General features: G+C 37.8%; 1 protein-coding gene across 7 annotated transcripts in view; it reads left to right on the plus strand.

Moving 5' to 3' along the window:
* Positions 1-26691, plus strand: part of EML4 (EMAP like 4) — a 149529-nt gene that overhangs the window by 104115 nt on the left and 18723 nt on the right. For all 7 annotated transcript variants that reach the window (XM_042051457.1, XM_042051458.1, XM_042051455.1 and 4 more), the window contains 10 exons: positions 9146-9269; positions 14114-14263; positions 15717-15786; positions 17083-17193; positions 19628-19723; positions 21926-22060; positions 22285-22420; positions 24224-24375; positions 25909-26034; positions 26154-26285. In XM_042051457.1, the coding sequence (XP_041907391.1) occupies positions 9146-9269; positions 14114-14263; positions 15717-15786; positions 17083-17193; positions 19628-19723; positions 21926-22060; positions 22285-22420; positions 24224-24375; positions 25909-26034; positions 26154-26285 (1232 nt within the window). The remainder of the gene's footprint in view (positions 1-9145; positions 9270-14113; positions 14264-15716; positions 15787-17082; positions 17194-19627; positions 19724-21925; positions 22061-22284; positions 22421-24223; positions 24376-25908; positions 26035-26153; positions 26286-26691) is intronic.

The raw sequence follows: 26691 nt of genomic DNA on the forward strand, positions 1-26691 counted from the left end.
TGATTTTCTTCTGTTGATGTCCATGCCTAAGCCACAGGTGTTGCAGTGCTCATCTCATACCTTCTCAATACCCAGTTTTGTTCCCTCGGTGCCTTTATCTCTCCCACTCGGGTTGAATTGCTTGTACTTCACGTTAGGTTAGGCCTGAGCTTTATGCTTCTGGGTATGTGCTGAAGCAGAGGTAATAGGGTCAGTTTGTTTGTTTGTCCTTGTAAACCACACCAGCCCTTTTACAATAAAATCCAGTACTAAAATTCTGTGAAAATCCAATAAAGCTATGGGTGAAATGAACAGGTGCTTACTACAGCCTTAAAAGGACCCTAACTAAAATTATTCTTTTAAATTCTTTACCAGCAGGTGTTTATAATTGCCTATAAAAGCCATCTTGCTTCTGACTTCAGCAGAAACATTTTTAAAATATTAATCATAAGGCATTCATATTTTTATCCCCAGAAGTTAAAGACCTGGCTTATTTTAAGATAAAAGGTAATTTATTTCACTGAGATTGTGTGTTTGAGTTTGGTTTTCAGTGATAGCAGCTCCATATATGAATCACTTGTTCACTTATTATAAAGTAATAAGAGACACTTAAACTTCTTGAGTGGCAATAAAAACCATATGTGAAAGAATTAATGGAAAACATTCACTGCATTCCTAAGTTTTTTGGGTTTTGTTTTTAGGGTTTTTTAAAATTGTGCTTTATTGGTTTCCAGTACTTTTTTTTCTGTTAGTTTAACTGTACTGTAGTTTTAGCTTCACGGACGGAACAGCCATGGAGCACTCAATGGAAAAAATTTACCCTGCTGACAATGTGTCCTGTCTGCTGAGAGTGCAGAATTCAGTGGCTACCTCAGATCACTTTTTCATCAGACAGAGATTTTGTATCAGATGGTTGTTTAAGGTGCTCATGTACCTGAGGGCAAATGGAGACCCAGTCTATCGTTATTGGGCTTCTTGCTCTTGTTCAGGCACAGTGCATATTATTAAAAAACATCAGTACTGTCACAAAACCAAATTGTGTATTTGGGAGTTTTTGTCATTGATTCTTGGTGAAGTCTGGATTTTAGTATTAAAGCAGGAAGCATTTAGATAGAGTCTTACTGAGCTTCTTTGTGTCCAGTATTCCTTTTTGAGTCCTTGGTTTTCTTTTTTTTTTTTTTTTTTTAATGAAAAGCTGGAGTTCAATATTTAACTTCAGTTTTTTCAGTGCTAATGGTAACTGTTGTTAATACCTAGATTCTTAATGTCACCTAATAGATGGAAAAGCAAAGGTTACTTATCAGAGTATGCAAAATCATTAACCAAAGATCTGTTAAGAAATTTCAAGGCAAAGCTGTAAAATCATTCCAAATCAAGGCAAGTCTCTTGTCTCATCTGTTGTACTTGAGTGTTTAGTTGGCGTTGCACCAGGGCTCAATAACAGCAATGCATGTCTGTTTGTCAGGGTCAGCAGGCATTGGCACATCATAGCTTGGGCTGAGATGGCAGACCTGCAGCCACGTTTTAATTCCACTGTAACATGTAGAATGTACCGGTCTGGGCTTGGTGGCTGAATTTGGTTATTTGTCTCTGTGCTGTTAGCACTGGTTTGAGTTAGAAATACGGTTATAAGCTCTTGTCCCTCAGGTTAGTGGTCCTGCAGAGTTCTTGGACACAGGCCTGAAAGCAGAAGGCTTGTGGGAAAGATGCTATTTGTAATATTAAAAAGCATAACTTCACTGGTCAAGCAACTAGAAGGTGAAGACAGATTAATGAATGTACCCTGGATGTGGTAGTTTATTGTATGTTACTAGACTGTTCTGCTTGGCCAAGCTAGTTGGGAGTCTTTTGGGGTTTTTCGTTTGCTTGTAAATCACTTTAGGGTGCTGCTACACACAAAGAGAGCTGAGCTGGGGTTTTAATGCATTGGCACATGTTGATCTTTCAAACTAGATGGGGTGGGACCTAATGAAAAATAGTCATAATTTGCAAAATTACTGTAATAATTCCTTTAGCACTAAACTTGTGTGTATATATATATATGTAATCTACTGTATGCTCGTTAGACATCCCATTATGTATACACTTGTTAGCTGAAGAGCAATTAATTACAGCACAGACTTGCAGGGCAACCTCAAAGTGTCTTGTCTAATGAGGAATAGTGTAATAAAAAATACATTCTTCTAATATTTTGTCCAGTTTTGTTGAAGAAATCATTAATTGAGGGTGAAGGTTTTTCATGTGCTTCTTCAAAAGTAGTTGATGATTTCTTTTTGTGGCATGTTTTTTAGAAAACAGGAAGATTTTGGTTTTGTAGTGTCACTGTCTTCAAATTTCTGGAGTATCTGGGTAGCAGCTTTCATATCTTCTGAATTGCTTTTTGCTCCAGATACTTCTGAGTTAATCTACAAAGACTTCTTTGATCTTTTTTTCTCCTCCTTTCCCATTATTTTTATTATTTTCTTTTGCAAGCCTTTCATATTCCCCCAAAAATATGATTCACAGAAAGTAATAAATTGCTTAAGTGCCACTGCATGAGTCTTTCTGTGCTGGCTTCTTGGTAGCACGAATTTCAGCCTTTCAGATGGTTTGTATTGCAATATCTTTGCTCTCTGTTATCACCTGCAGGGTTTTTCATTTGCCTTACCTTCCAGCTTGCTTTCCCTGAATTGCTGGGTTTTAAGGTTTCTTCCAAAGGTGATTTAATAGAAATTGTTGGGAGTTGAATTTAAATGTTACTGAGCTGTTTCTTCTTACTTCTTCTTTTCTTATAAGGCCCGATTAAAAGCTGATTCATGTTAACAGGAATCTGCTCTTGGTACAAGGAGGCTTTGCAGTAAACTTTCAGCCAGTCCACTATTTGCCTACAAGTTTTTATTTGCCCCTAGTTTTAGTCCTGGACTGCCATGCCTTATCGACAGGTTCCTTGTGTGCAAGGTAGCTATGCTGGCTTACAGTGTCTGTCAGAGAAGATGCACTCGTATCCTTGCAGGTCAGACAGGCTTCTGGAGCTCCCTCTCACTAGCAGCACCTTGTTTCACCAACATATTTATTCCTTTCTTCTCTGTCAGGCTGTACACTTCCAAAGAACATGCTGTAAATACTTTGGTTGCTAACATCTGCCTTCAGCCTGCTGGGACCTATTTGGCTTAGTGTTTACACTAATGAACTTAACACAGGGAAGTAGAAGCACTGAAATTTCACTGATGACACGAAGCTAGGAGTCCAAACTGGTAGAGTTGGAAGCTGAGATTTTAATACAGTGAGACCGAGACGTTCCTGAGGCTGGAGTAGTATAAAACGTAATTAAATTATTCATGGTGAGAGATCACACGTACAGGAGTTGCTAGCAATGTTCTAGCTATAAATAGGTGCTTGCCAGAATTAAATGGTAGGGAAAAGGGCTATAACATGCCACTTAATTGTAGGAAGATTGAACCACTCACTTATTGAGAAAACACAAAAGCAGTCCCAGGATGTATCAGAAGTAATTCTAATGGAGATAGAGGCCTTGTGGAAAGTGTTAATGCATCAAAACCCTGGTAGGTTCTCCTCTGTAATACTGCATGCACCCATAATCATGAAAGGTAAGTTTTGTAGTGCTGTAGGGACAGCCTAAACCCTTATTATGCAAAAAGAGAGTTAAATAGCTGGATGATTTTATGTTTTCAGAATATGCAGGCTGGGAGGGTTGCTATTTTCATGCTCACCCAATGCACTTTCTGACAGCAGATTCTGTCTGAGGGCAGACCTGTGCTGAAGGGAGCAGCTGTGCTGTCACACACACAGAAAGAAAACGACCTGGCCTTGGATTACTGTCACCTGGAAGTTGAGGGGTTTCCAACTGGTAGTAGGAGGAGGTTTTTGGATGCTATTCTGAAACACATCAGCAGAGTGTATTTGTGTTTCTCCAGTGACAGCCAAGGCTCTGCTCTCCAAAGTGGATGCTGCAGCATCCTGTGGAGTAAAAAACATTGATGCAAGCAGAGAGAGGGCGCTGGGGGAGCATGTTGGGTATCTGTCAGGCTGGACTAGGCTGAGCTGAGACAAGTCATGAAGTTTCTCCAGCTCATTGGATTAATTTTCAAAGCCACATGCCTGAACAATGCTCAAGACCACCTTTACATGCGCCCTCACCATGTCCTGGCTTCTCTCTTTGTGTCTCTCCTTCTGAGCAGTGTTTTGTGTCACTTCAGCTGACTACGGCCACATTTTAGTCAAATTAAGTGTTTCTGCATCTTTGACACCGAGTTAATAATTTCCCCAAACCTCTGGGGAACCCACGGAGAGCCAAGACCTGCATGGAGTCTGCTTAGGTCCAGCACGCCCAGAGGGCTGCTATGTGAGGCTCATAAGCCTGAGCCAATCCTGGGACCATAAATTGGGAGTGCTGATCCCGTGTTCCCTGGCACTTGTGTAAAGAGATTGTTGAGGCTCCAGAGGTGAAATATTGTGGAGCCAAGCAGAGTTTGGCAAGGGCTGTGAATTTGAGCTCGAAGCTGCACAAAAAGCAGCTACAGCTGTTCCTGGTGAAGAGCTGGCCCCTGGAGCCAGGGCGCTGCAGCCACTTGATGCTCCTTTTTGTAGCAGCTCTAGGCCTGAGCTGTTATATTTTGTGTGGCATGGATAATCCATAGCACCTGGGTGTGCTACTGCAGAGCTTCAACTGTACTTTTTGGTTGGTGTGATCCATATTTGAAAGGATTTATAGGATGTCTGCGGCTGCAGATTAATTAACTTAGTAAGTGCTGATGGTTCTTCACAGTATGCCCACCTGGCCCTTTCCACACACCTTCCTCAGCCCCACTTTCCCCAGATGCTTCTGCACAGTGGATAGTGGGGTCTGAATATCTCTTTATACAGAATAAAGAATTTTTAGTTTCATACCTAGTGTTTTCAGGCTGGTAGATACCAGAATTGTCAAGGATTTTTTGTTGGTTGGGGTGTGGTGAATTTTTTACCCAGTCTCTTTAAAATTTTTGACTTCTTCTTCCTTGTCGTCCCTTATATACATATCTGTGATAACATGACCAAGGCTCTTTTCTCCCAGAAGAAGGGAAAAAAAGTCTAGACATGCTGCTTTCTACTGGAAAATATTGAGGCTGCAGCAAAGGAACATAGTCTAATGCTCTTGATCATTCAGTTGAGCAAGTATAGTATGAAAGAGTTAAATCACTGATTTTCTTAAGTTGCAAATACAAGAATTTGGCCTCAGGCAATCAATTGCTATTTGAGAATAGTGTTGATATGCTGCCATCCTCTCTTGTATTTCAAAAGATTTTTACATTAATATTATATCTGCTCTACAGGTTATTCTAACAAAAGAAAATTTACAGTATTAGACAAAAAAAAAAAATTTCTTCCAGTGGGCTGTTTCTTTTCTCCTAATCCTTCCTCTTCTTTCAGGAGAGGCTTAATCAAGTTTTACCTAGCCTGTGTCTTTCTAGCAAGTGTTTTAAATATGTATCTTCAAAGGTAATCTGGAGTAAATTGATCTAGCCAATAAATGTAAAAATATGTTCTTTCTTCAATGGGAAACTTCAGAGAGCTAATTTGTATCTGAATGCCTTGTAGATACTCTTTTCCCTGAGTTCCAGGAGAGTCTCTGCTGCCAGAGACTTGACTGAATTCCTCTTGGACTCTTCATCTCTCTCATCTGCAGAGTCCAGCAGGTGCAACTGCCTCCATCCATAAGAATTTCAGTTGCAGGTTGTCTCCACTGTTCTAAGCAGCAATGAGAAATTTGATCCTAGATTTTTGGTGTCATTTTGCACTGATCTTGTGGAACCAGAAGTGTCAAGCTCAGTGTTAAATTAAGAATTTACGGTTTAACAATGAGCAGCCTTTTGTAAATACCCTCAGGTATTAATTTATAAGACTGTGAGTGCCAGATTTTTATAGAAAGGTCCTTGTTAATACATTACTCTTGGGTTTGGCCAGTGTTATTTTATCTCTGAATATACATACTATAAAAAATAATATTGGTGGATATATGAGACATGGTACTAGTTTGGAGTAATTATCTAAACATTCATGTCAAACTAGTGGCAGCTCCAATCTTTAGCTTTTCTTAGCAATGCAATTAAGCAGTGCACATTTGGTACAATAACTATTTTGTCTAATTTAGCTACCAGGGAGTGATTTTCTTTGTTCTTTTTTATCTGAGACAAGTTTTCTAGTGTTCTAAGTGGAGGGACTCACTGGGTACTTGTTTAAAGGACCCATGTTTGTTCTTGGAAACAAGCAAGACAACTGATTTTCATCTCTTCAATATTTGTTCCTTTCGTACCGGACTTATATGGCTCAACTTTCCTTGTATTAACATGCTAAATAAGAAAAACTTTTATATATGTGTTAGTTTTAAATTGTTCAATTATTATGATTCCTGTTCAGGAATAATTTCTGGAACCTGTGGGGTTTGTTTTGCAGTAGCTTTCAGTCGTATTTGAGCTGTTGCCTCCAGCACAGGGTAAATGTTCTATCAGGATCGAAAGCGACACAAAATTCAAGTAAAATGCATTCTTATTTTCAGAAAGTTGACTTCAAAACACTAATAATATTTTTTCAGGTCTGGGAACTTGGTAAATTTGATAATGGTCTGCTTCATCAAACAAACAAAAATTTTTAAAACTCTTAAGCCTGTAGAACTACAGTATGTTAAGAGGAAAACCAAAAGTTTTTGACAAATTGAGCCATGTGTGTTGGGAAATCTTCACAGTGAGTGTCACACATGTAGAAGAACACTCCTAACTAGCTTATGTTCAGGTGTACAGATTCATTGATCTAGTTAAGTCTGAGCAATGCAGCGTTGTTAAAATCACGCACAGGTTCATGGGTAGATCTTTCTAAGTTAGGAGTTACTGAACACAATATATGATTTGGTCACCACAGTATGTGCCAGTGCTGTCCAAATAATCGCTGTGTGCTAGGATCATCAGTGCTGTATTCCAAGTTAGTGCTTTGTGGTGTTTTTAGACCTGAGGAGGTATTCCACAGACTTTCACACAACACTATAAATGAAATTATAAAATCCTTTATGATAGAAATACTTTCTTTAAATAACCTAAAATATTCACCACATTTTTCCTGTAGTCTGGTTTTTGCTCTTTTTCCATCTTGTCTAGGTTGAGTGTCAAGAATTAATTTCCAAACGTTGTACAAAATTGCTTTATATCTTTAGTGGATGAAAATAGTTACAAGTTTTTCTTCTTTCATTCTCTAACTGTAGTAGGACAGAATATGTTTCTGTGGTCTGTACAGTAGGGGTATTTCAAATTCAGGAAAGGGTAGAAATCCTAGTTTAAGGTTAGTCTAGCTCACAACTTTGATTATTTCTCATTTTTTGTGTCTTCTAAAAATGCTTCTGTTAGCAGAAGAGACTATTTTTGAGACTACATTGTTTCTGTTGTCACCAAAATTAGCTAGTTCTGTTGCCTTTTTAGATCTCCAAGTTTGACTTGAGCTATTAAGTTATGGTTCTGTGGAAATAAGTCTGAGTTTCTCATAATTTCAATTTCAGATGTTTTAGGGAACGCCAAACTTAGATTGCACAATCATTGCAGTCTGAGTATTAATCTTATGCTTAATTGGGGAAATATTTCCAAGCATTCCTTGGGCATTATGGGGAAGTCTGTTTCATGGGGTTTTTTTTAAAGAAGTACAAAAGTAATTGTTTAGAAATCTTAATTTTAGATCTTAGTATTAGTTGTGTCAAATGTGATTAGAGATTTCTTAATACTCAATTGCTAATTTACAGCTATTCTTCTACTCCAGTTCTACTCAACCATTTAAATTTTGGTTTGAACTCTGAGTTCTCTGTGTCTGCTATGATTTTCAAATCCCCACTCATGAAAAAGTGTCAGCGTTCCAAATTCACAGCAGAATATTATGTTACTTTGGTTAATATTTATACTAAAAATGGATATTAATTACTGAAGAAGTTGAAGAGCTATAAAAAGTTACTACTTCATTGATGCAAAATTAGTGAAATATTTGGCTCTTTGTCATCAGTGCTTTTTGAAAGGAAGCTGTAATTTTCCCTGGTGGTAGGTAAGCTCACTTGGCTTGAAAAGGAACTCCTAAAGGCTTGTGAAGTGCTTAGATGACCCCAGAGAGAGATAGACATGTGTTTTGTCACGGCTATAGGCAATATTAGCTGGAGTCATTATGAGCTGTTGCTTCTTCCCATTCTTCAGGATACAATGCTTAATAACTCAGGTTGCTGTATTAGTTTGTGATGATATATAATCCCTGATTATATTGGTCAGCAAAGATCCTGACACTTTTTCCTGCAGTGGCCTTGTGTCTTAGCTTGGCCGTTAGGATTTGGGAAGGTGGGCAGCTGGGTAGGAGAAGGAACCAGTTGGATAGTTGGCCTCGGAGGGTCGTGGTTAGTGGGTCATACTGTACCTGGTGGCCAGTAGGTGACACATGGGGTCTGCAGGATTCTGGCCTGGCCCTGCCCTGCTCAGTGTCTGTAACAATGACCTGAGGTGGCACAGTAGGTTCTCGGGGTCACAGTGGCAGCAGACCGGGGGCCCAGGGGCTGTGCTGGAGCGATGGGCCTGCAGGAACCTCACAGAATTCAGCAGGGACAGATACCGAGTCCTGCACCTGTGGGAAAGAGTCCCTGGCAGGAATACAGTCTGGGGACAGAGGGGCTGCACGGAGCAAGCTCTGCAGAAAAGGCCCCTGAGGTGCTGTCAGGTGCTGGGAGAGGCTGTGCCATCTCCATCCTAGGAGTTTTTCAAATCTGGATTAGGCAAAAGCCTGAGGAACCTAGTCTGGCTTCATGGCCAGTCAGAGGTTGGACTTAGAGACCTCCTCAGGTCTTTTTCAACCTGAAATACCTTATAGTGTAATTCTGTGACTAATTATTTATTCCATTTCAGATTTGAATTTCAATTTTGCCTTTATAACTTAACTTGCATGTCTAAAATGTTACATGCTCAGTCTGCTCTATCACAAATTCAACTAATGCTTACTCTGTGTGTGTTTAATGTTCCATTTAAAAAAATAAAATCTGGGCCTTTACCAAGCTCACATTTCAAAAATAAATGTTATACAGCCAGTGTGATTTGCATCTCTCTGCTTATTACTGGTTTCTTTTGTGCTTATTTCTTGTGTAAACTTGCCACATGATTAATGTGCCTTTTTGTTTCAACAGAGGGAGAATATATCAAGATGTTCATGCGAGGCCGACCAATCACGATGTTCATTCCTTCTGATGTAGAAAACTATGATGATATTAGGACAGAGCTGCCTCCTGAAAAGTTAAAACTGGAGTGGGTGTATCCTTAATAACTGCTTGCTGTTCCCTTTTTGTCTTGTCTTGCATTTTTCCGTTTTAGCGTCCAGTCTTGTCTCTTCTCTGTTAAGAGGTAAAAATTAACAGTGAGGAAAAATGTTCAAATCAGTATAACAATAGACATGGTTTGTAAGTCCTGAATAGTACAACTTTAAATGGCAGACTACATAGATACAGAAATACTATACTTTTTCTTTGTTTGTTTTGCTGTTGACACTAATTCTAATTTATCAACTGATTTATATTTAGTGTGAAAGAACACGTCTTTGGAGAGTTACAGAGTTTCACAAATGTCCCCCTCTGCCTCGCACTATACTAATGTAGGCTTGGCTTCTGGAACATTGCTAGTTTTCAATCTCTGATCCTTTTTTAGGAGGCTTAAGAATTCTGGAAGATGTTGAGTTTGTTGTCCTTTCCTATGGAGTGAGGATTGCCATCCTTGGCACTGCTTCTGTTTCAGCTCCAAAGTGAAGCAGTTAATTTCTTTGGAAACTAGTCTGTATTAAATGCACTAAATTTATCATTTGAAGAACTGAGTAGGTGTGTGGCTGATGACAATTCTCCAAGTTTACTAGATCAGACGTTAAGTTCATTTTAAGAGATGTGCTTTTGCACACGTTTGGGTCTTCCTGTCACTCCCCCATCTCTGCAGATTTTTCCAGTAAGCTGTGACTGTGTAAGTTTCTTAGTGCTTCAGTAAAATAACATGTCTAGGCAGCACTTGAGTTGTAATAATCTGAAGTTTGATGCTCTGATGTTGCTGAAAGCAGGAAGATTTTTTAGGAATGTTGATGATATGCTATCAATGTCAGGAGGAGAGTTTCGGATTACAGTCTGACTGGAGGGAAAACAGAGCTCTTTCTCATGCTTTGTAAAGCTGTGGTACCCAATTTTCCAACCATCACAGCTCTTGGTTGCTGATGCTGGCACTCATGACTGTGGAGTAATTGGGTCAGTCAGTGATCTGGCTGAAATGTTTTTATGAAGTTAATTTTTAAGCAGGACCGATCCATGCGTTTGATTCGCCTCACAAACACGCAAGGGCTGGAACTGGCATACTGGAGGAACATCAGCTCTGCTTTTCCAACATCAGTGAGCAGTTTGGACTGATGAAAACTGATTGTGAAATCACACCCTCAGTTAAGTAGGTGCAAATCCTGGTGTGGACACATTCAATGTCCAAGAACCTTAAGTTTAGGTTAAACCAGTTGGCTGCTCAGGTCTAATTAAAGCGAAATACATCTAGTTTACATGGACTGTTCATGTGTTTTGGAATCTGTTTAAGGAAATGTCATTCCAAATCAGACCAGTGTATTTAAGAGTGCAGGGTATCTTTTGGGTGCAAAGGTGAAGAAAATGAGGAAAAGGCAGTAAAGTGTATGAGGACTAAATGTTGGTCTCTATGAATTTGAACAAAATTCCTCTTCAGTTTGGAAAATACAGCAGCAGTGATCTTCTGCTTTATGCCTAAGTTTAGCAAGGGGAACAAATCTGCAAGACATCTGTAACTTGCAAATATGATGACAAACTGAACCCTGTACACCTTATTAAAAGGGCATGGGGACAGTGATGATTCACTGAGTATTTTACTAATGTCAGTGTTTTGCACCTGAAAGCTCAACAGAGTGTTGAATAGTTCCATTTATAGATTTTATTTTGAATTCAATTCTGCCTTCTTGATGATTTTTTATAATTGGGTTTTCCTTTGTTATTCCTCTTTTGGAAAATGGTGGTCAGCTATGAGCAACTTCAAGGAAACAGCAGACAGATTATTTGGCTGGTATTTTTGTTGGTTGGTTGGTTGGTTTGGGGGGGGTGTCTCCTTTTTAGATGTTTCCTGTAGATTTATTCAGCTACTGATACCCTGTACTGTAGATTCAACTCGGGAAACTTAGCTTTTGTCTGCCTTGCAGATTGCTGTCATTTGAAGAAATGTCTAAGCTGCTTGGCAAGATAAAGCAGCTCATGGGGATGTCTGAGCTCTCGACTGTGTCTGGTTCCTGAGTGATGTCATCTAAATTAAATAATTTAGTTTGAATATCCCTACTTTGTAGTGCAATCTTTGCTACTGCACTTCAGAACTGGTTAAAGCATATCTGACATTCCTAGTAACAGCAAAATTGGCTTATTTAGTAGTTTCAGAGGTCACAGTCAGTGCAGCTTTTGACAGTGACTATAGATTCTTTCACCCAGTGTATAGTAGCTCAGCTTCAGGAGGGTATTTCAGACTCTGTTTTATGAGATTATTTTTAGCAATAGTGCTCTTCTTTCTAAGAATAATTGAAGACAGTGGTAAATATACTGCTGAATTCTGGTGTATGGTGGATCACTTTTCATGAGGGCAGTAGCTATTTTCAGCCAGTTCAAACAAACAAACAAACAAAAAACCCCCAAAACTTAAAGTTTTTAAACATATCAACTGTTGTGATAATACAGTCCTTGTAACTGGTGAGAAATTATCACAATATCAAGGCAACTATCTCTCAATTTCCCTGATTTAATCATCAGTTTCAGTGAAAGATTAACGTTGAAATTCAGTGGAAATCAAGCATCAAAGTTGTGTCACCCCTTTTTATGTAGGGACACAGTCAATTATTGCATTAATTTTATTGCATTAATTGTATTGCATTATATCTGCTGCTTTGTTCTGGGTGTGTGGAGAAGGAAAGAACTGCTGTGGAGCAACAGCCCCTCTTTTTTTCCACTCAAGATAGTCTGGGATAGAGAATGAAGAAAGCAAAAAGTTTGTCACACAAAACAGGCGGTTCCTTTACATGTTTGTAAAAATGTGCTTCTAGAAAATGCAGCCATTCTTTGGTACTTTATTTTGTAGGAGGGGTAAAGGAAAGGAAGGTATTGAGAAAATGTAATTTTTTTTCTTTTTTTCTTGCAGCTTCATGAATGTCAGAGCTCAGTGGTGGGTGCCAAAGTATTTAGCTCTAGCTTGGCTAAGCATGGAAGACTTCTGCTGTGGAAAGACATGTTTGTCTAAATCATTAATACTTTTCTAGGATGAATGTTCAAAGATGTCAATCTTACTAAATCCTTATCAATACATTCCCTATTGTATACAGGAGATGAGTGAAATCTGCCTCTCTCCTCTGAGAAGGTATTTAAAATAGCATTCTTAACGCTTCAGGATAGAAAAAATATTTTCATTGGATTTTAGCCCATTGCTTTTGAAAGTTCAGTTGTTTGGTTTGTTGTTTGGTTTTTTTTATAAAAGGCCATTCTGGGGTTGTAGTTCCATCAGTGTTTAAAAGACGAAGAAAGAGGAAAATGTAGTGGGGAAGTAAATAGTAATGGAGGAGAAACAGAGGCATCCTTTTTTCCTGCCCTCAGCATTGTGTTGTATCAGCATTTCTCTCGATATCATTTGCTCAGCAAGCCAGTGAATAATCTCTGCTTCAGGGGAGCCATTGTGTTCTTCTGTACTAAACGGAAGACAACAAGATATAAATCTGTTTTGTTTTCCACACTCCAAAGGGGTAATTGACAACTGAATGCAGTGTCCCTCTTTGAACTATTGTTTAGTTATAGCTTGTGTTTAATTTTACAAGTGTTCCTCTGGTATGGCAGCCCTGTGGTCTGGTGGGACTGCAAAAGAGGAAGGCTAGTGTAGAAGGGCATTTTTGGGGGTGCGGTGCTCTTTTTGATAGAACGGTAGCCCTTTCCCATGAAGAATGGAGGTCAGGCTATCACATTAGGAGATACCAGTTTAGATACTCCCAAACTTGAGCTACTTCACCTGCCTTCATTTATGAGAAAGGGCCAGCTTCATCCATCCAGCTTTCTCCATGTGGGCCTTTGACTTCCTTTTATTTACCTGATTAGCCAGGACCTGAACCTGGAATCCTTTAGCTAAAGTTACTTAATATATTTCCTGTATTTTTCTTGCTGTTGCAGGTGTATTAGTTGGCAGTGAAGTGGAAAGCTCTCTGAAATGCAGGACGTAACAGGAAAATAATATTTTTGGGGCTACAGAGTTAGATGTTAAAGTCTGAGTTGCAATGTTAATCGTACCTGGTGACGCAGGGAACTGAAATACAGGCAGGCAGCCACATTCATAGTCTAGAGGAAGAAAAAACTGCACCTGTTCCAAAGAAAAAACTGCACCTGTTCCAAAGAAATAACAAGTTGTAATAACGTTTGATCAGTGCCAACCAAGGCTCGTTCACAGTGTGTAAAACTTCTGAATGTCATTAGGAGCTGTGCATATTCCTACAGAAAAAATTCCTTTTATGTATTTTGGGTAGATTTGGATAGAATATTTTTCACCGTGTAAATTCCTTTTGAGTTTGGTTTGTTTAAAAAAGACTCTTAAAACAGTCTAAAGAAATCTTTCCTGAACTTGGCAGCTGCTGTGCAGAAGCTTGCCTCTTTCTGTAGGGCATTAGGAATTGTTTTAAAAGGCCAAATGAAAGCAATACTCTGCTGCCCAGTCTGCTGATACACAGCTTTGTTGCTGTAAAAAATGTTAAATTAGAATAGCGAGTCCTGCTGTTACCTAATGAAATTTCACATGGAAATTTTTACAAAACTGCAATACTGCATTTGCTTTACTTCTACCACATCTTATTTTTAACATCAGTGATCACCATTTTTTAAGGGATTTGGTTTCCTAAAGTCCAGTTGTATGGGGTTTGTTTTGTTTTCTTTTTAAACTAGTGAAATTGTGCTGTAGTTCCAGAGGCAAAAACTTAAAGAGCGTTTGCTGACTTGAGAGCTCCCGAGGGATCCTTTAATGAAAAAAAAAAAAGAGCCGGTTGGTTTTTTTTCTGGTATTCAGTGATTATGAAAACCTTGACTAAAAAAAAAAACCCATAGATATGGGTATCGTGGAAGAGACTGTCGAGCCAATGTTTACCTCCTTCCTACCGGAGAAATAGTGTATTTCATAGCCTCAGTGGTGGTACTGTTTAACTACGAGGAGCGAACCCAGCGGCACTACTTGGGTCACACAGACTGCGTTAAATGGTTAGTATACGACATTTGCCTGTAAGTGTATGGGTAATAATGCAGAAATATTTCTTTTCCTCTCCTACTATATGTACAAACTAATTAATGTCGTCATAGTTGTAGTTATTTCCTGTTTAGTCAGTCCCAGTAGATTTCACTGTAGTAAACACAGCACAAAAAAATGGTGTTAGAGCAGTCCATGCTAGCTTAGGATTTCTGGTTTAAATGTAAAACAAGGGGATATGTATACAATCTAAGAGTGGCACGTTGAAGAAAGGCTCTTTGCATAAGTAATTCCAAATAGTTACCCCAGAAATAAAAAATTGTTGTTAGCCTTACTCTTAACTTAGTTGTTTACAGGCAGCATGGCAAAAATGCAATCTTAAAGGAGAACTATGAAACTGGAAAACTGAGCATTTTCTCACTTTTTAAAAGATGCCCTGTCCACATACAGAGTGAGTCAGGGAAATCAGAAAGATGTCTGCAAAAAAACCCAAAACCTAGAGAAGCAGGAAAATTGAAGCCAATGTCGTTGTGGGTGCAAAGGCAATTACAGAATTTGCTATGTTAGTCTGAAGAGTAGGACAAAATATAATGATGATCATAAACTCTCTACTGTGCTGTACCTGACTGGAGAAAATTTGTCATCTAAAGCTCTTTTCTCCTGTCTGTATAATTGCTTCCTGGGGGAGGAATGCTGCCAGTTTTGCATTCTTCACTTTCATTCAGAAAATTGAACTGAGCTGTAAATTTTTTGGTGTCTGTCATTATGACCTCTTCAGGTTTGCCCTTGACCCCCTTTATTCTTTCAATGGCTTTCTTCGCCTTTGTAATTTCACAGAGAAAGTAAGTAAGAATATAGATCAAAAAATCCCAAGGACTGAGAGGGTATATTCTCTGAAGTCTGTTTTTTCACATCAGCTTCAAAGCAAAATGTGATAAGCAAGGGCAGATTTTTACTTCCACTGGTAGTGCACCACACTTCATTAGTACAATTACATCAGTAACTCATTTCAAGTGGCAGTAATCCCTGACTCCTGGGTGCACAGGCGAGCCCTCACCCAACTTTTCTGCCTTTTTTTCCCCAGGTTCATGACATCTCTAGGTTTAGGCATAAAACAGACTATAGTGTTCATAAATATGGCACATAACTATGTGTAGGAGGCTCATTACGAGACAATGTGGATTTTGTTACAGTGGACTCCCAGTGTAGTGCAAACCTTAAGATGTGTCAGAGCACATGTGGAGGTGGCTCTTTGGCACTCTTGGTTGTGTGTCAGCAAACAGTCAATACAGTGTGGAATGAAATACCTGATGAGAAACATTCAAGCTGTCTCCTTAGAAGTGGGATTTAGGATCATAAGTGTCTTCATGGGCTTTTGTTGAGAAACAAATAAAAAAATTTACGAAACACCTCTCCGTTTTGAAGACCTATGACAGCAAAAGCAAGTCATATTTCTGTCTGTCTTAGTCTTGCAGTTCATCCAGACAAAATTAGAATTGCAACAGGACAGTTAGCTGGAGTGGATAAAGATGGAAGGGTAAGTAATAGAGCTGTTGAGCAGTAGTATCTTGTTTTGAAAATCAGGAAAAAGTGGTTTGGGGTTTTTTAATCATCACCTTCTGTCTGCAGTTTATATTATGCACTGCATTTACTGAGATATTTTGAGTTTCTCAGGTAACAGCCTGTATCTCTAGCAAAAGACAGTAACGATGAAACACTCAACCCTAGATTAAAAAGAGCAGAAGCTCATAAAGTCCTTTATCTGCAAGCAAACATGAAGCTTGTAATTGATTTATAAGGCCATGTCATTTCTGTCATATTACTTTCAATATGTCTTCTCCCAAGGGAGAGCAAATCCCCAGTTCTGTGGGTCAGTATAGTCTTAAGGTTTCATGGAAGAGGAAACCAATTTTGAGAATCCATGGAAGGTGTTCCAAGCTTTCCTATAAACTTGCTCATTTGAGAGTAAGTGTGTTTTAATGCTCCTCTCTGGCTCTTGGCATAATCCTGTCAGGATTTGAAAAATTGGATTATTTTCATGAAGTTATAAACAGAGGGGGGAAAAAAAGACAGATGCTATAAAATGTAGAAACATGTTAAATATAACTCTTTTTCAGATGTTCAGCTTAATTTTTTTGTATTTTGTAAGACATTTATGTGGGGGGTTTTGTATACGTGATTTCCACTGAGCATTTTCTGACTCTTGTTAGAGCTGGTTGGTTTGTTTTTCCACCAGTGCAAAGATTTATTGTCAATGGTGAATATATCTTCAATGATGAATGCTGTCCTTAAGCCAAGTTAATTCCCACTTTATTTGTGATTGTTTCTAAGCTAGTTTGGGATAGTAATTGTATGAAATATAACCGTGGACATTTTCTTTGAGTGGTTGGTGATGGTTAAGAGGCTCAGTGCACCAGGGTTTGTTTCTTTTCTTTTTTTCTTAATTTTTATATAGTGAGCCCAGGTTTGATCATTATTTTCAGTTGTTGCATAATATCACTAGTCTGGGGTCTGAAATGCAAGATGACTCTTCCATCATTTGTCAATTACTTCAATTGGTCAAAGTATTTTCACAACTACCAAATGCCACTTTCCTGCCTCAACGGCACCGCTGCCGCATTGGTAGCCCAGACATAAGGAACAACATTGCCTTGCTCTCCCCTTTTGACTTTGAGGACAGTACCCAGCAGCATCACAGCATCACCAGCACAGGTCATCCTGCATTTTGCTCTGCAGTTTGTGATTCAGGCAGCATCTGCTTAACAAAGTGCAGCGCCGGCCCGCGGTGCTTTCCCTGCTGGTGACCTGTTTGTCCCGTTGCTTTTCCACGCAGCCCCTGCAGCCCCATGTTAGAGTGTGGGACTCGGTGAGCCTGGCGACGCTGCAGGTTATCGGCCTCGGCACCTTTGAGCGTGGAGTGGGCTGCTTGGATTTTTCCAAAGCGGTAAGATGGGCGCAGTGCCTTGGTGTGTAAAATAAACTGTGGCCAGTCCTACAGAAATGGGAAGGAAATCCCTGGAGGTTTTGCATGTGGCTGTCTAGCTGGTGATCTCTTTTGGTATTAAAAGTGTGTTGGTAAAGTTTCTGTGTACTTTATAAAACCGGCTGACAGCAAACTAGCTGGAAAAACAGGAAATGGCACATGTAAAATTGCGGTAACAAACTAGCACGGTAAATAGATAGCAGGCAAGAAAAACCTTAACTAGAAATTGAACTCCATGCTGGGTTTGGTGGTTTGGTTTTGTTTGTGAGGAGCTTGGTTCTTTTTATTTTGATGTTAAAAACAAATTTGTTTGTGAGGTTTGTGAAGACAAACTTCAGTGAGTTCTCGTTGGAGGGTTAACTTCTTTGCTTTCACAGCTGGAGTAGGTTTTTATCCACCAACAGGAAATTAAAAAAAAAAAAAACAAACCTCACATTATCTTGTACTATTTTTTTCCCGAGGAATAGCTTGCTCACTTTTTGCCTCTACTTTTACAAAGAAAAAAAAATAGAGATCGTGGTTACTGGGCCTGTAGAATTTATCAGAAAAATTGGTAGCAGATGGAGATGCACTACTTGGCATTCGGAAAGTTCTCATTCCAAATTTGGAAATGAATTGGGATTTTTTTGTAAAATATGGGCATATTTTAATCTTTAAGCTGCCACTGTATTTTTGCCAAAAGACTGAGACATATCAGACCTCCTGAAAACCCAGGCTGGATTCTTGCATTCTGTCAAGAAGAATTAATACATGTAAAAAGTAAAAAACGCAGAAAAACAATGTCTGCAGTATTTTACTAATAGAGGAAGAGATTTACAGGATATCTGAGGTGGGAAGGGATGTCTGGAGAGCACCTCATCCACAGTCCTGCTTACAGCAGGTTCTGTCAGAGCCGGCTGGTCAGGCTGTGGTCCAGCTGGCTTCTGGGAATCTCCAAGAATGGAAACTCAACAATGTCTCTGGTGACCTGTTGAAAAGAAATTCTTGCACTCTCTTGCTGCAGTTTCACTTACCATTGAAAGAAAGAAAGCAATTGAAAGAAATTTCATAGCATTGAAATGTTGCTATGTTAGATATAGTACGTTTTGTGTTTCAGTAAATAATGTGAAAGGAATAGTGGTATTCCTGTCACTGACAAACCAATGAAATTTACATACTTGAGTACAGATCTTTTTAAGAATGCATTCCATCATTTTAAAAACAAAACCAAAAAACCCGGGGAATTTTTGAGGACTAGATTTTAGTTTTTATTGGTTCTGTTTTGCAGCTGAAACCGAATTTGATACCTTATTACAGTCTCACATGATTGCTCACTAGACTGACACAGTTTGTGTGCAGTATCTAGAACAGTGTTTTTACCACAGGATTTATTAACCCTCACAGGAGCTGCGTGTATCACCAGTGCTGTCTTCAGGGTTTCTTCTCAGAATAATTCACATGTATATTTGCATATTACTGCTCAGAGTAGTGCTTGGGAATAATAACTTTAGCCAACTCTATTTTCATAATTTGTTAGAGAATGAAGGGCAAGAATCAACTTTAAGATAATTAAAGGCTCCTCCAAATCTTTCTACAAATGTCCTTGAGACAACTGGTTTGTGCAAATACGTGTTGTTGGGAATAAGTATGTTTTTGTTTTAACATTTTTTTCTCTGTTCCTTTAATTACATGTAGCCATATATTTACCATTTTGTTGTAAAATTGTTCAAAATAAATGCTTTCAGTTATTTAATACTGTAGGTGCTGCTCTGCCTGCTTTGTAAGCATTGTTTTATTCAGAAAGTGTTACCTTTGCTGCAGTTTTACCAACTGCATGATGATACTGCTGGTACTTTATGATCCATAAGGAAAAAATGAGACATGCTTACAGAATTTGATAATGTGGTTGTGTGTATGTGATGGTGGCATTTAGGAAAAAAACACAAGTGGAGCTGTGTGTGTGTGTCCTCTGAGACCTGAGGAAAACAAAATATTTATAGAATAGAAAAAGAAATCTTTTTCCTGCTAGCATGAAATTGAAAACAAGAACACAAAAGAAAAAAAAAACCAAACCACTAAACACTTAAAAACAAACAACAAACAAAAACCCCAGCAATAAAAAAAAACAATACCAGAGTAAAGACGTGGTAAGATAGTTTTAAAGCTTTTCTAAAATGTTATTTGAAGCATGATCATTTTTTATGAGATTATACAAAAATCTATGTCTGTCTTTAAGAAAGAAAAAAAGGAAAATTCCATATATATAGAGATTGTAATTACTTTAAAAAGACTTTGTTAATTTATATTTGTACCTTTGGGGATTTTTTTTTAAAATACCTCTGCCCTGCCCTGTTTCTAAACTGGTTATGATAGTACTTTGTCAGTACTTTTTTTTTTTTTTTTCTTTTTCCTTTAGGATTCTGGTACTCATTTGTGTGTAATTGATGACTCTAACGAGCATATGCTTACTGTGTGGGATTGGCAGAGGAAATCAAAAATAGCAGAGATAAAGGTAATTTTTGCACATGAATATTCTGAAATACAAGTGGTTTTTATTCCCATAAATATAAGTTTGTGAGACACACTTTTGATCTTACTTGGAAACTGCAACTGTGTAATACTGCTGGCTTGTTTAAGGGTTCCACAGAAATGTATTCTTCACTTCTTTTCCAGAAGGGTTTTGCATATTGAAGGGTTTGTAAAGACATTTTACTCATCCTTAAGATCCAATGCAAATAAAGCAATTGTCTAATGTTTTCTTTATTTAAAAAAAATAAATCCTGGAAACATAAAGAAACTAAACTGATGATTAAGTCAGTCGGAGTTTAAAGAAATAAAATACTTTTAGGCATTCCTTATTTCGAATTTGTCTGAATCAAATTCTGATTATCGATTATCAGTATGTACTTTTGTAAATTGCAGTCTTGTCTGCCTTTCTGTTTCTTTTTGAACCTTTCCTAATTTCAGACCAATGAGGTGTGTTCAGAGGTGTTGCACTCAGTGCTTGTGTAAAGCTGATTTCACTGGGAACACCCAATCCTTCGTGTTATCCGATATCAAGCAAGCAAATATTACATGCATGTGGAACTGAGTATTTGTATATTTTTATAAAGCATGCTCTACAAGCATATATATGTCTATATCATTTCAAACTTGCCATTTCAGATAACAAAATCAGGTTGGTTTGACCCGTTTTCTTTAGATTATGTTGACCAATACTAACTTTATTCTATAAGTTGTAATTTAATTCTATGACAGTATTTTCATTTCCTTTTTGATATTTTATGTGAAACTATTTGGTGCACGCCTTGTATTTCCCCTTCACTGACATTATGTTTTGACTGGTTTTGCTCTCAGGGGAGTTCCTTGGTGTTTCAGAATTGACTAAAAACTATTTGGCAGGGACAGCTCCCCCTTCAGTACTTACTCACATCTGGGACTTGGTCTCACAGTATCTCAAGCACCTTCCATGGAAGATGGTGTGAGCAGAGTTGCATCCCTTGAGCTGGAGTGCAAAACAGAAGGCTTTTCTCAGCTGAACTCCATTAATGTTTTCAGTCCTTAAGTTCCAAATGATTTTTTTTGACATAGCAGATTTGCTCATGTGAAAACTGTGTGAGAAACATAATTCAATAAATATGGCCATGAAAAAAAAAAAGGAAACTTAAGAATATTTTTTCCTAACGTAAGCCAAAAGTGGTGAAGTAGGAAAAGTTTCTCCCAAAGATGTGATTTAACAGCACTCTTCTGTATAGTGCTTTAAAGCATGGGCTTAAATCACAGGGCTGGGGTTGGAAGGCACTTGTGGAGATCATCTATCCAACCCCTGAGCCAAAGCAGGTTCACCTAGAACAGGTTGCACAGGATTGTGCCCAGGCAGGTTTTCAGTATCTCCAGAGAAGGAGACTCCACAACCCCTCTGGGCAGCCTGTTTTGAAATCCCCTAGAAATAAATGCATTTACTTTCTTGTTTTGTGGTCATTGCCTGCAGGAGATCTGTCTTCAGGGACAGTTTGGTTCCATATGCATTAGAAGTTAAGTAAATGACCAGTCAGTTTGTTATGTTTGTAAAATCTATTGGTAAAGGATGGAATACTTTAAGGTGTTGGTAATTCAGTAACAGTATATGCAGCCAGTAAAAATCCAAAGGTGGAACCCTATGTTTCAAAGTTTTGAGTTATGCAGGCTTCTCTTTTTTTTTCCTCTTTGCGAGGAGGAAAGGAAAACAAAGAACTCAAAGGAATTTTTATAGAATTTCAGAAAGAGAATGATGGATGTAATCCTACAATATTATCATTGTCTTACTTGTCTCTGTCACAGCTTTGTTATCCAGAATAGCAAACCAGTCTTTGTAAAAACTAAGCAGGGTTTTCAGTCCAAAAAAGTGTCTTTTATACATTATTCATTTTCCTTGGCAGAAGTCTTAGCTATTCGAGAGCAGAAGCTTTTGTGATTTAAAAGGGAATGTAAAACCCTAACTTGTGTACTGAAGTTTAATGAAGATCTCTTATGAATTTGAAAAATCAGTATATATATAAAATTATATGTACAGTCATTCAGATAGCTGACTTAGCACAGAACACTTAGGAATACTTCCAAGCATACAATGAGCTATCTAGTTTCTCATATCTCTGTTCTAAAACTTGGGGGTTTGCATGTATTTCTAGTAGTTAATGTCCTCTCTGAATAAGTATTATTTCTGTTATTATTTCAGACTACAAACGAAGTTGTTCTTGCTGTAGAATTCCATCCCACTGATGCAAATACCATAATAACATGTGGCAAATCTCATATATTTTTCTGGACCTGGAGCGGCAATTCATTATCAAGGAAGCAAGGGATATTTGGGGTAATAATGTCTTGATACCAGGACAGTTTTAAATCAATGGAAATCACGTTTTCTATACATTTGCTTCATTGTTACCATGTACTGTCTGATCAGAGAGGTAAACATACAAAAAAAAGGGCTAAATTCTGCTTGTGTGTATGCAGGGTGTAAGAGTGTGGATGCAGTGTTCTAATTACGTAACAAGTACAAGCAATTATTCCTTTCTCTTGCTTATTTTGTTTCAGAAATACGAGAAACCCAAATTTGTTCAGTGCTTGGCTTTCTTGGGAAATGGTGATGTGCTCACTGGAGACTCAGGTGGGATAATACTTATATGGGGCAAAACTACTGTAGAAGCTACTCCAGGAAAAGGAGCTAAAGGTAGGATATGTTTGGAGTTAATGACAGATTTTACATAGTCTGTAGAAGACGAACATAAAGGATGGCGTTAGGGAAGGAATAGAGAAACAGGTCTGACTCAGAGCATGCACTTCCTATCAGTAACAGGTGGTACTTAAGTCCTGCAAGTCCTATGAGTTTGCTGACTTAAGAGCAGTCTGGAGTTTCTTAATAATTAATGAGACTGTGCATGAAATAAATGAAAACTTTATCTAAATGCTTTGCATTTTTAAAAAATGTGGTTAATCAGCTTTCCCTTGATCTGGTGATTTGAAAAAGGCTGTAGGATCAGTTTGGGGATTCTGCAGGATGCCTTTGCCTCTTAAGGCTTACATTGCACCATGCTTAGTCTCAGAGGAATACCATTAAGTGGTGGAGCTGACATTAGTAGGACCTGTATATGAAACACAATTACAGTGCTTAGTTGTATCAGTTGAATAACATGAATAACAGTTTCTGGTTTAGCAGACACTCAAATCTTGATATACTTTAAAAAAAAAATTGAAATTTGAAATTAAAATAACTCTTTAGAGCAAAGCTTTTTTAAAAAAGAAAGGAAAATTATTTGTTACCCAACATATGCAGACCTGGCACAGTTGAGCCCTAAGGTAACTCATAAATTCAATGATAATTCATTTTACTTGGCAGCTATTTCAAATGCTCTGGTTTAAATTGGTATGCCAGGAAAACATTCATGTAAAAAGTACATTTTTAACAGTAAGTCTGATTTTGTAGGTAAATCTTTTTTTCGTCTTTCAAGCTAACTGCAATGGAAAAGTAATTTAACAAATTATCTGATGTTTAATTTTTTTAATTTCTTGTGTAAAAATAACCTTTTTCCGGTATAATCCTAAACGTTATCAAATAGAATATTTATTTATGTTGGCTTAACTAAATGTGGGGTTTTTAGTTGATTTATCACATTAGACTGGTCACAGGATTTGATCTCACATCTCTCACAGTGTGAGAGCATGCTGATTTGAAGCGACTTGAGCCATAGGCAGAGTCAGCAAAGTTAAGCTCATATTTAGCTGGGTGGTGTTTTAGGCTTTTTCTGCGATTGCTGTTTGAAAATGTGCAGCACCAGAATCTTGTTTTGTTTGGGTTTTTTTAGTTACTTTCCAACAGCAGTTCGTGTGAAGACCCGATTAGGATGCAAAAGGCTTCTTTTGCTACCCTTGTTGTTTAATTTTTTCATCTCCTTCATTCTTCCAAGTATTTTCCTTTGGGTAGACTGCTGTCTTGATAGATGCCAAATGCTGGTTGTGCTATTTTTATGTGTGGCAACATCCAGCATTAGATATTAGGTTCATGCATCCTGGAAACCTTGCTATAAATAATTGTCTTTTTATTCCCGAAAGACTACAGACAACAAGTCTTTTAGTTTCTTTTAATAAAGTAGCATTGCTTCTTTTTTAATAATGACTTGCTAAATATTTTTGACTCTAAAAGACAGTTTCTCTTGCATCTGGAAAAACTGTGTTCCTTTGGAAAGCAGAGAAATGAAAGCATTTTCCCAATTGTTGGTTTTGCCTTCACATTTTGTAGGACAGTCAATCTCAAAAAGGTTTTTCTTCAGAAAGGCAGGCAGGCCCTTTGTTTTATCTTTTTATCTTGTAAGAAAACACTACCACCTTGTGTTTGCAATAATAAGAGCCTGACAGCCCAAATGTAAGTATTTATTAGACACTTATTTTGCTCTTCTGCCTAAAGGCAAAGCTTCTCCTAAACCCTAGGTGAAAAAAATGAGTAGTGTTCTTTTTTATCTTCTGTTTGTGCATATAGGAGTATACCAGATAAGCAGACAAATCAAAGCTCATGATGGCAGTGTGTTCACACTCTGTCAAATGAGGAATGGAATGCTGCTAACTGGAGGTGGGAAAGACCGAAAGATCATCCTGTGGGATCATGATTTGAATCCTGAAAGGGAAATTGAGGTAAGAAAGCAAGAGTGACAAGGAAATTGCCTTGAACAAGGTATTGGCTAGCAAGACAGAGCCTTCCCTGCCCTTAGTAGCTAGGATGAAAGAATTCCTTCTGGTTTCTGTTTTTTAAGTGGGTCACAATGTTTTATTAGAAAAGTGTTTAAATTTTAGCCTATAAATAAGCCTATATGAGGCTTCAGTTCTCCTGTGCTTAAATTGAACAGAAATTTTAAGGGTTTTCCTTCTTCAAAACCCTTCCTTAGTTGTTTTTTGGGGTTTTTTTAATTCGTCCTGTTTGAGGGGATGTTTGAGGATATATGTCAGTATCCCCTGTGTTTTTTTAAAGTTTACATGTCTGGTGAAAGACAATATCACCAGCATTTGAGGCTTTTAGTAGAATATTTGACATAAGGTAAACAAGTGGTAGGATACATATTGGAATTCTTTAATTAATTATTAATAAGCTATGATGAGGAACTTCTTTTAAATTTATCCTAAACCAGGTGTTCAGTGAGTATGTCTGTTCTTTGTGATTTGACTATATGCTAGTGCTAGGTCAGTGGGGATGAACTGAAAAAAGTTGTGTAGTTTGGATTTTAAAAAACCTTTTTCTTTTCCCTTATCTTGAAATAATGTGTTCTCCTTAAACAGTTCCTTAAACACTGGTTTACTCCACTTACCTATTGTCCATTTATAGCAGCATTTTTTTCTTAACACTTATGTAAGTTCAGTCTAGAATTTGCTACTGACTTGAATCCAATGCTGACATTTAGAAAACATGGCTGAGAAAGTGAGCACTGACTATCATATACAATTCTTAGGCTTAAGTAACACACTCTGTTCATATCAGTGTCTCTGTTTCCCTTTTGTTAATAATGTTACTTTAAAGCTAATTTTTATGTTACCAGAACCCTGAGAGATTGATTTTTCTATCTTATGTGGCTAATATTAGTGTATTTTCTCAGATAAATCATTTAGAAAACAAACAATTGCACACTGTAAAATAAAGCAGTGTATTAGAAATCAAGCCTGCAATAAACAAAGTCATTAAAATTTAGAGTCATTGCTGACATAGGGCATATGAACATTTACTTCAGGCTAATCAGGAAACATTAAGAAAATCAGGAAGCATTTACTGTGTGCTACAAGTTTCTTCTTGTTTTTCAAAGTGTGTTTTGGAAAGTAAATAGTAACTGTGTATTATTCCTTTCCTTTTAAGATGAGTTGTAAGGCTGTGGAGTGCATTTGTTTAGTGAATTTGACACTTAAAAGCTATGTAATAGAAGTTGTAATTTTTTTTACTGAGGTTATTTAAATGACATTAACTGTGATTGTCTTGGAGTAAGATCTTCTTGTATGCCTGTACTGAACAAATAGATGAGGGAGGTTTCAGGTCATGCCCTGATTGATGTTATACATGGTTGGCTTGTTCCTTTTTGCTGCGACAACTCCAGTTCTGGTACTGTCGCTGTGCTCTTTGTGGCCGCCAAAATTAGGCACCTATCAAGATGGCTGATGTGGTTTGACAGATGTTTCTTTTCCCAGGTTCCTGACCAGTATGGAACGATCAGAGCAGTAGCAGAAGGAAAAGCTGATCAATTTTTAGTGGGTACTTCACGAAACTTTGTTTTGAGGGGAACATTTAATGATGGTTTCGTAGTAGAGGTACAGGTGAGCATAACTTGTTTTTTTAAACTATAACCCAAAAATGTAAAGGTTTTTTCTGCTGGTGTGTTATTTGGAGACTCTTCATTTTATTCATTGTTAAATCACATGTGGTTTCTTCCTAGGGACATACAGATGAACTCTGGGGACTGGCATCTCATCCTTTCAAAGACTTATTCTTAACATGTGCCCAAGATAGGCAAGTTTGTATGTGGAACTCTGTGGACCACACACTGGAATGGACCAGGCTGCTAGATGTATGTCAATCCTTTAATTTAAATATGAAGCTAGAAAGTAGGAAAAAGCATTCAGTTTCTGAAACACTCTTGTCCTGCCTGATTGCAAACAAAAATCCTATAGTTATGCTTTTAAAAACAGCTATCTGGAAGCTTTGATAAACTTAACAAGGCTCATCAGACATTGTGTTAGATGTAATCTGTTTACCATTGTTTGATGTTATTTTGACAAGCCAACTCAAATAAATCTTAGTCCTTTATTCTTATTACAGGTTTTTTTTTTTTCCCCTGTTATTCAAACAATCTGAAGAGGGTATCATAGATTTGGCTTTAGATGTTCTTTCCTTACTGTCATTCATTTCATAGTTTGGCTAGTCCTCTGCTAATATCCAAGCAAAATTATTTTTACACAGAAATTTAGGCCTTT

The sequence above is a fragment of the Corvus kubaryi genome, unplaced genomic scaffold, assembly GCF_017639235.1.
Source record: "Corvus kubaryi isolate FWS band 111438036 unplaced genomic scaffold, C.kubaryi_AGA036_p1.0 76, whole genome shotgun sequence".
NCBI lineage: Eukaryota > Metazoa > Chordata > Aves > Passeriformes > Corvidae > Corvus > Corvus kubaryi.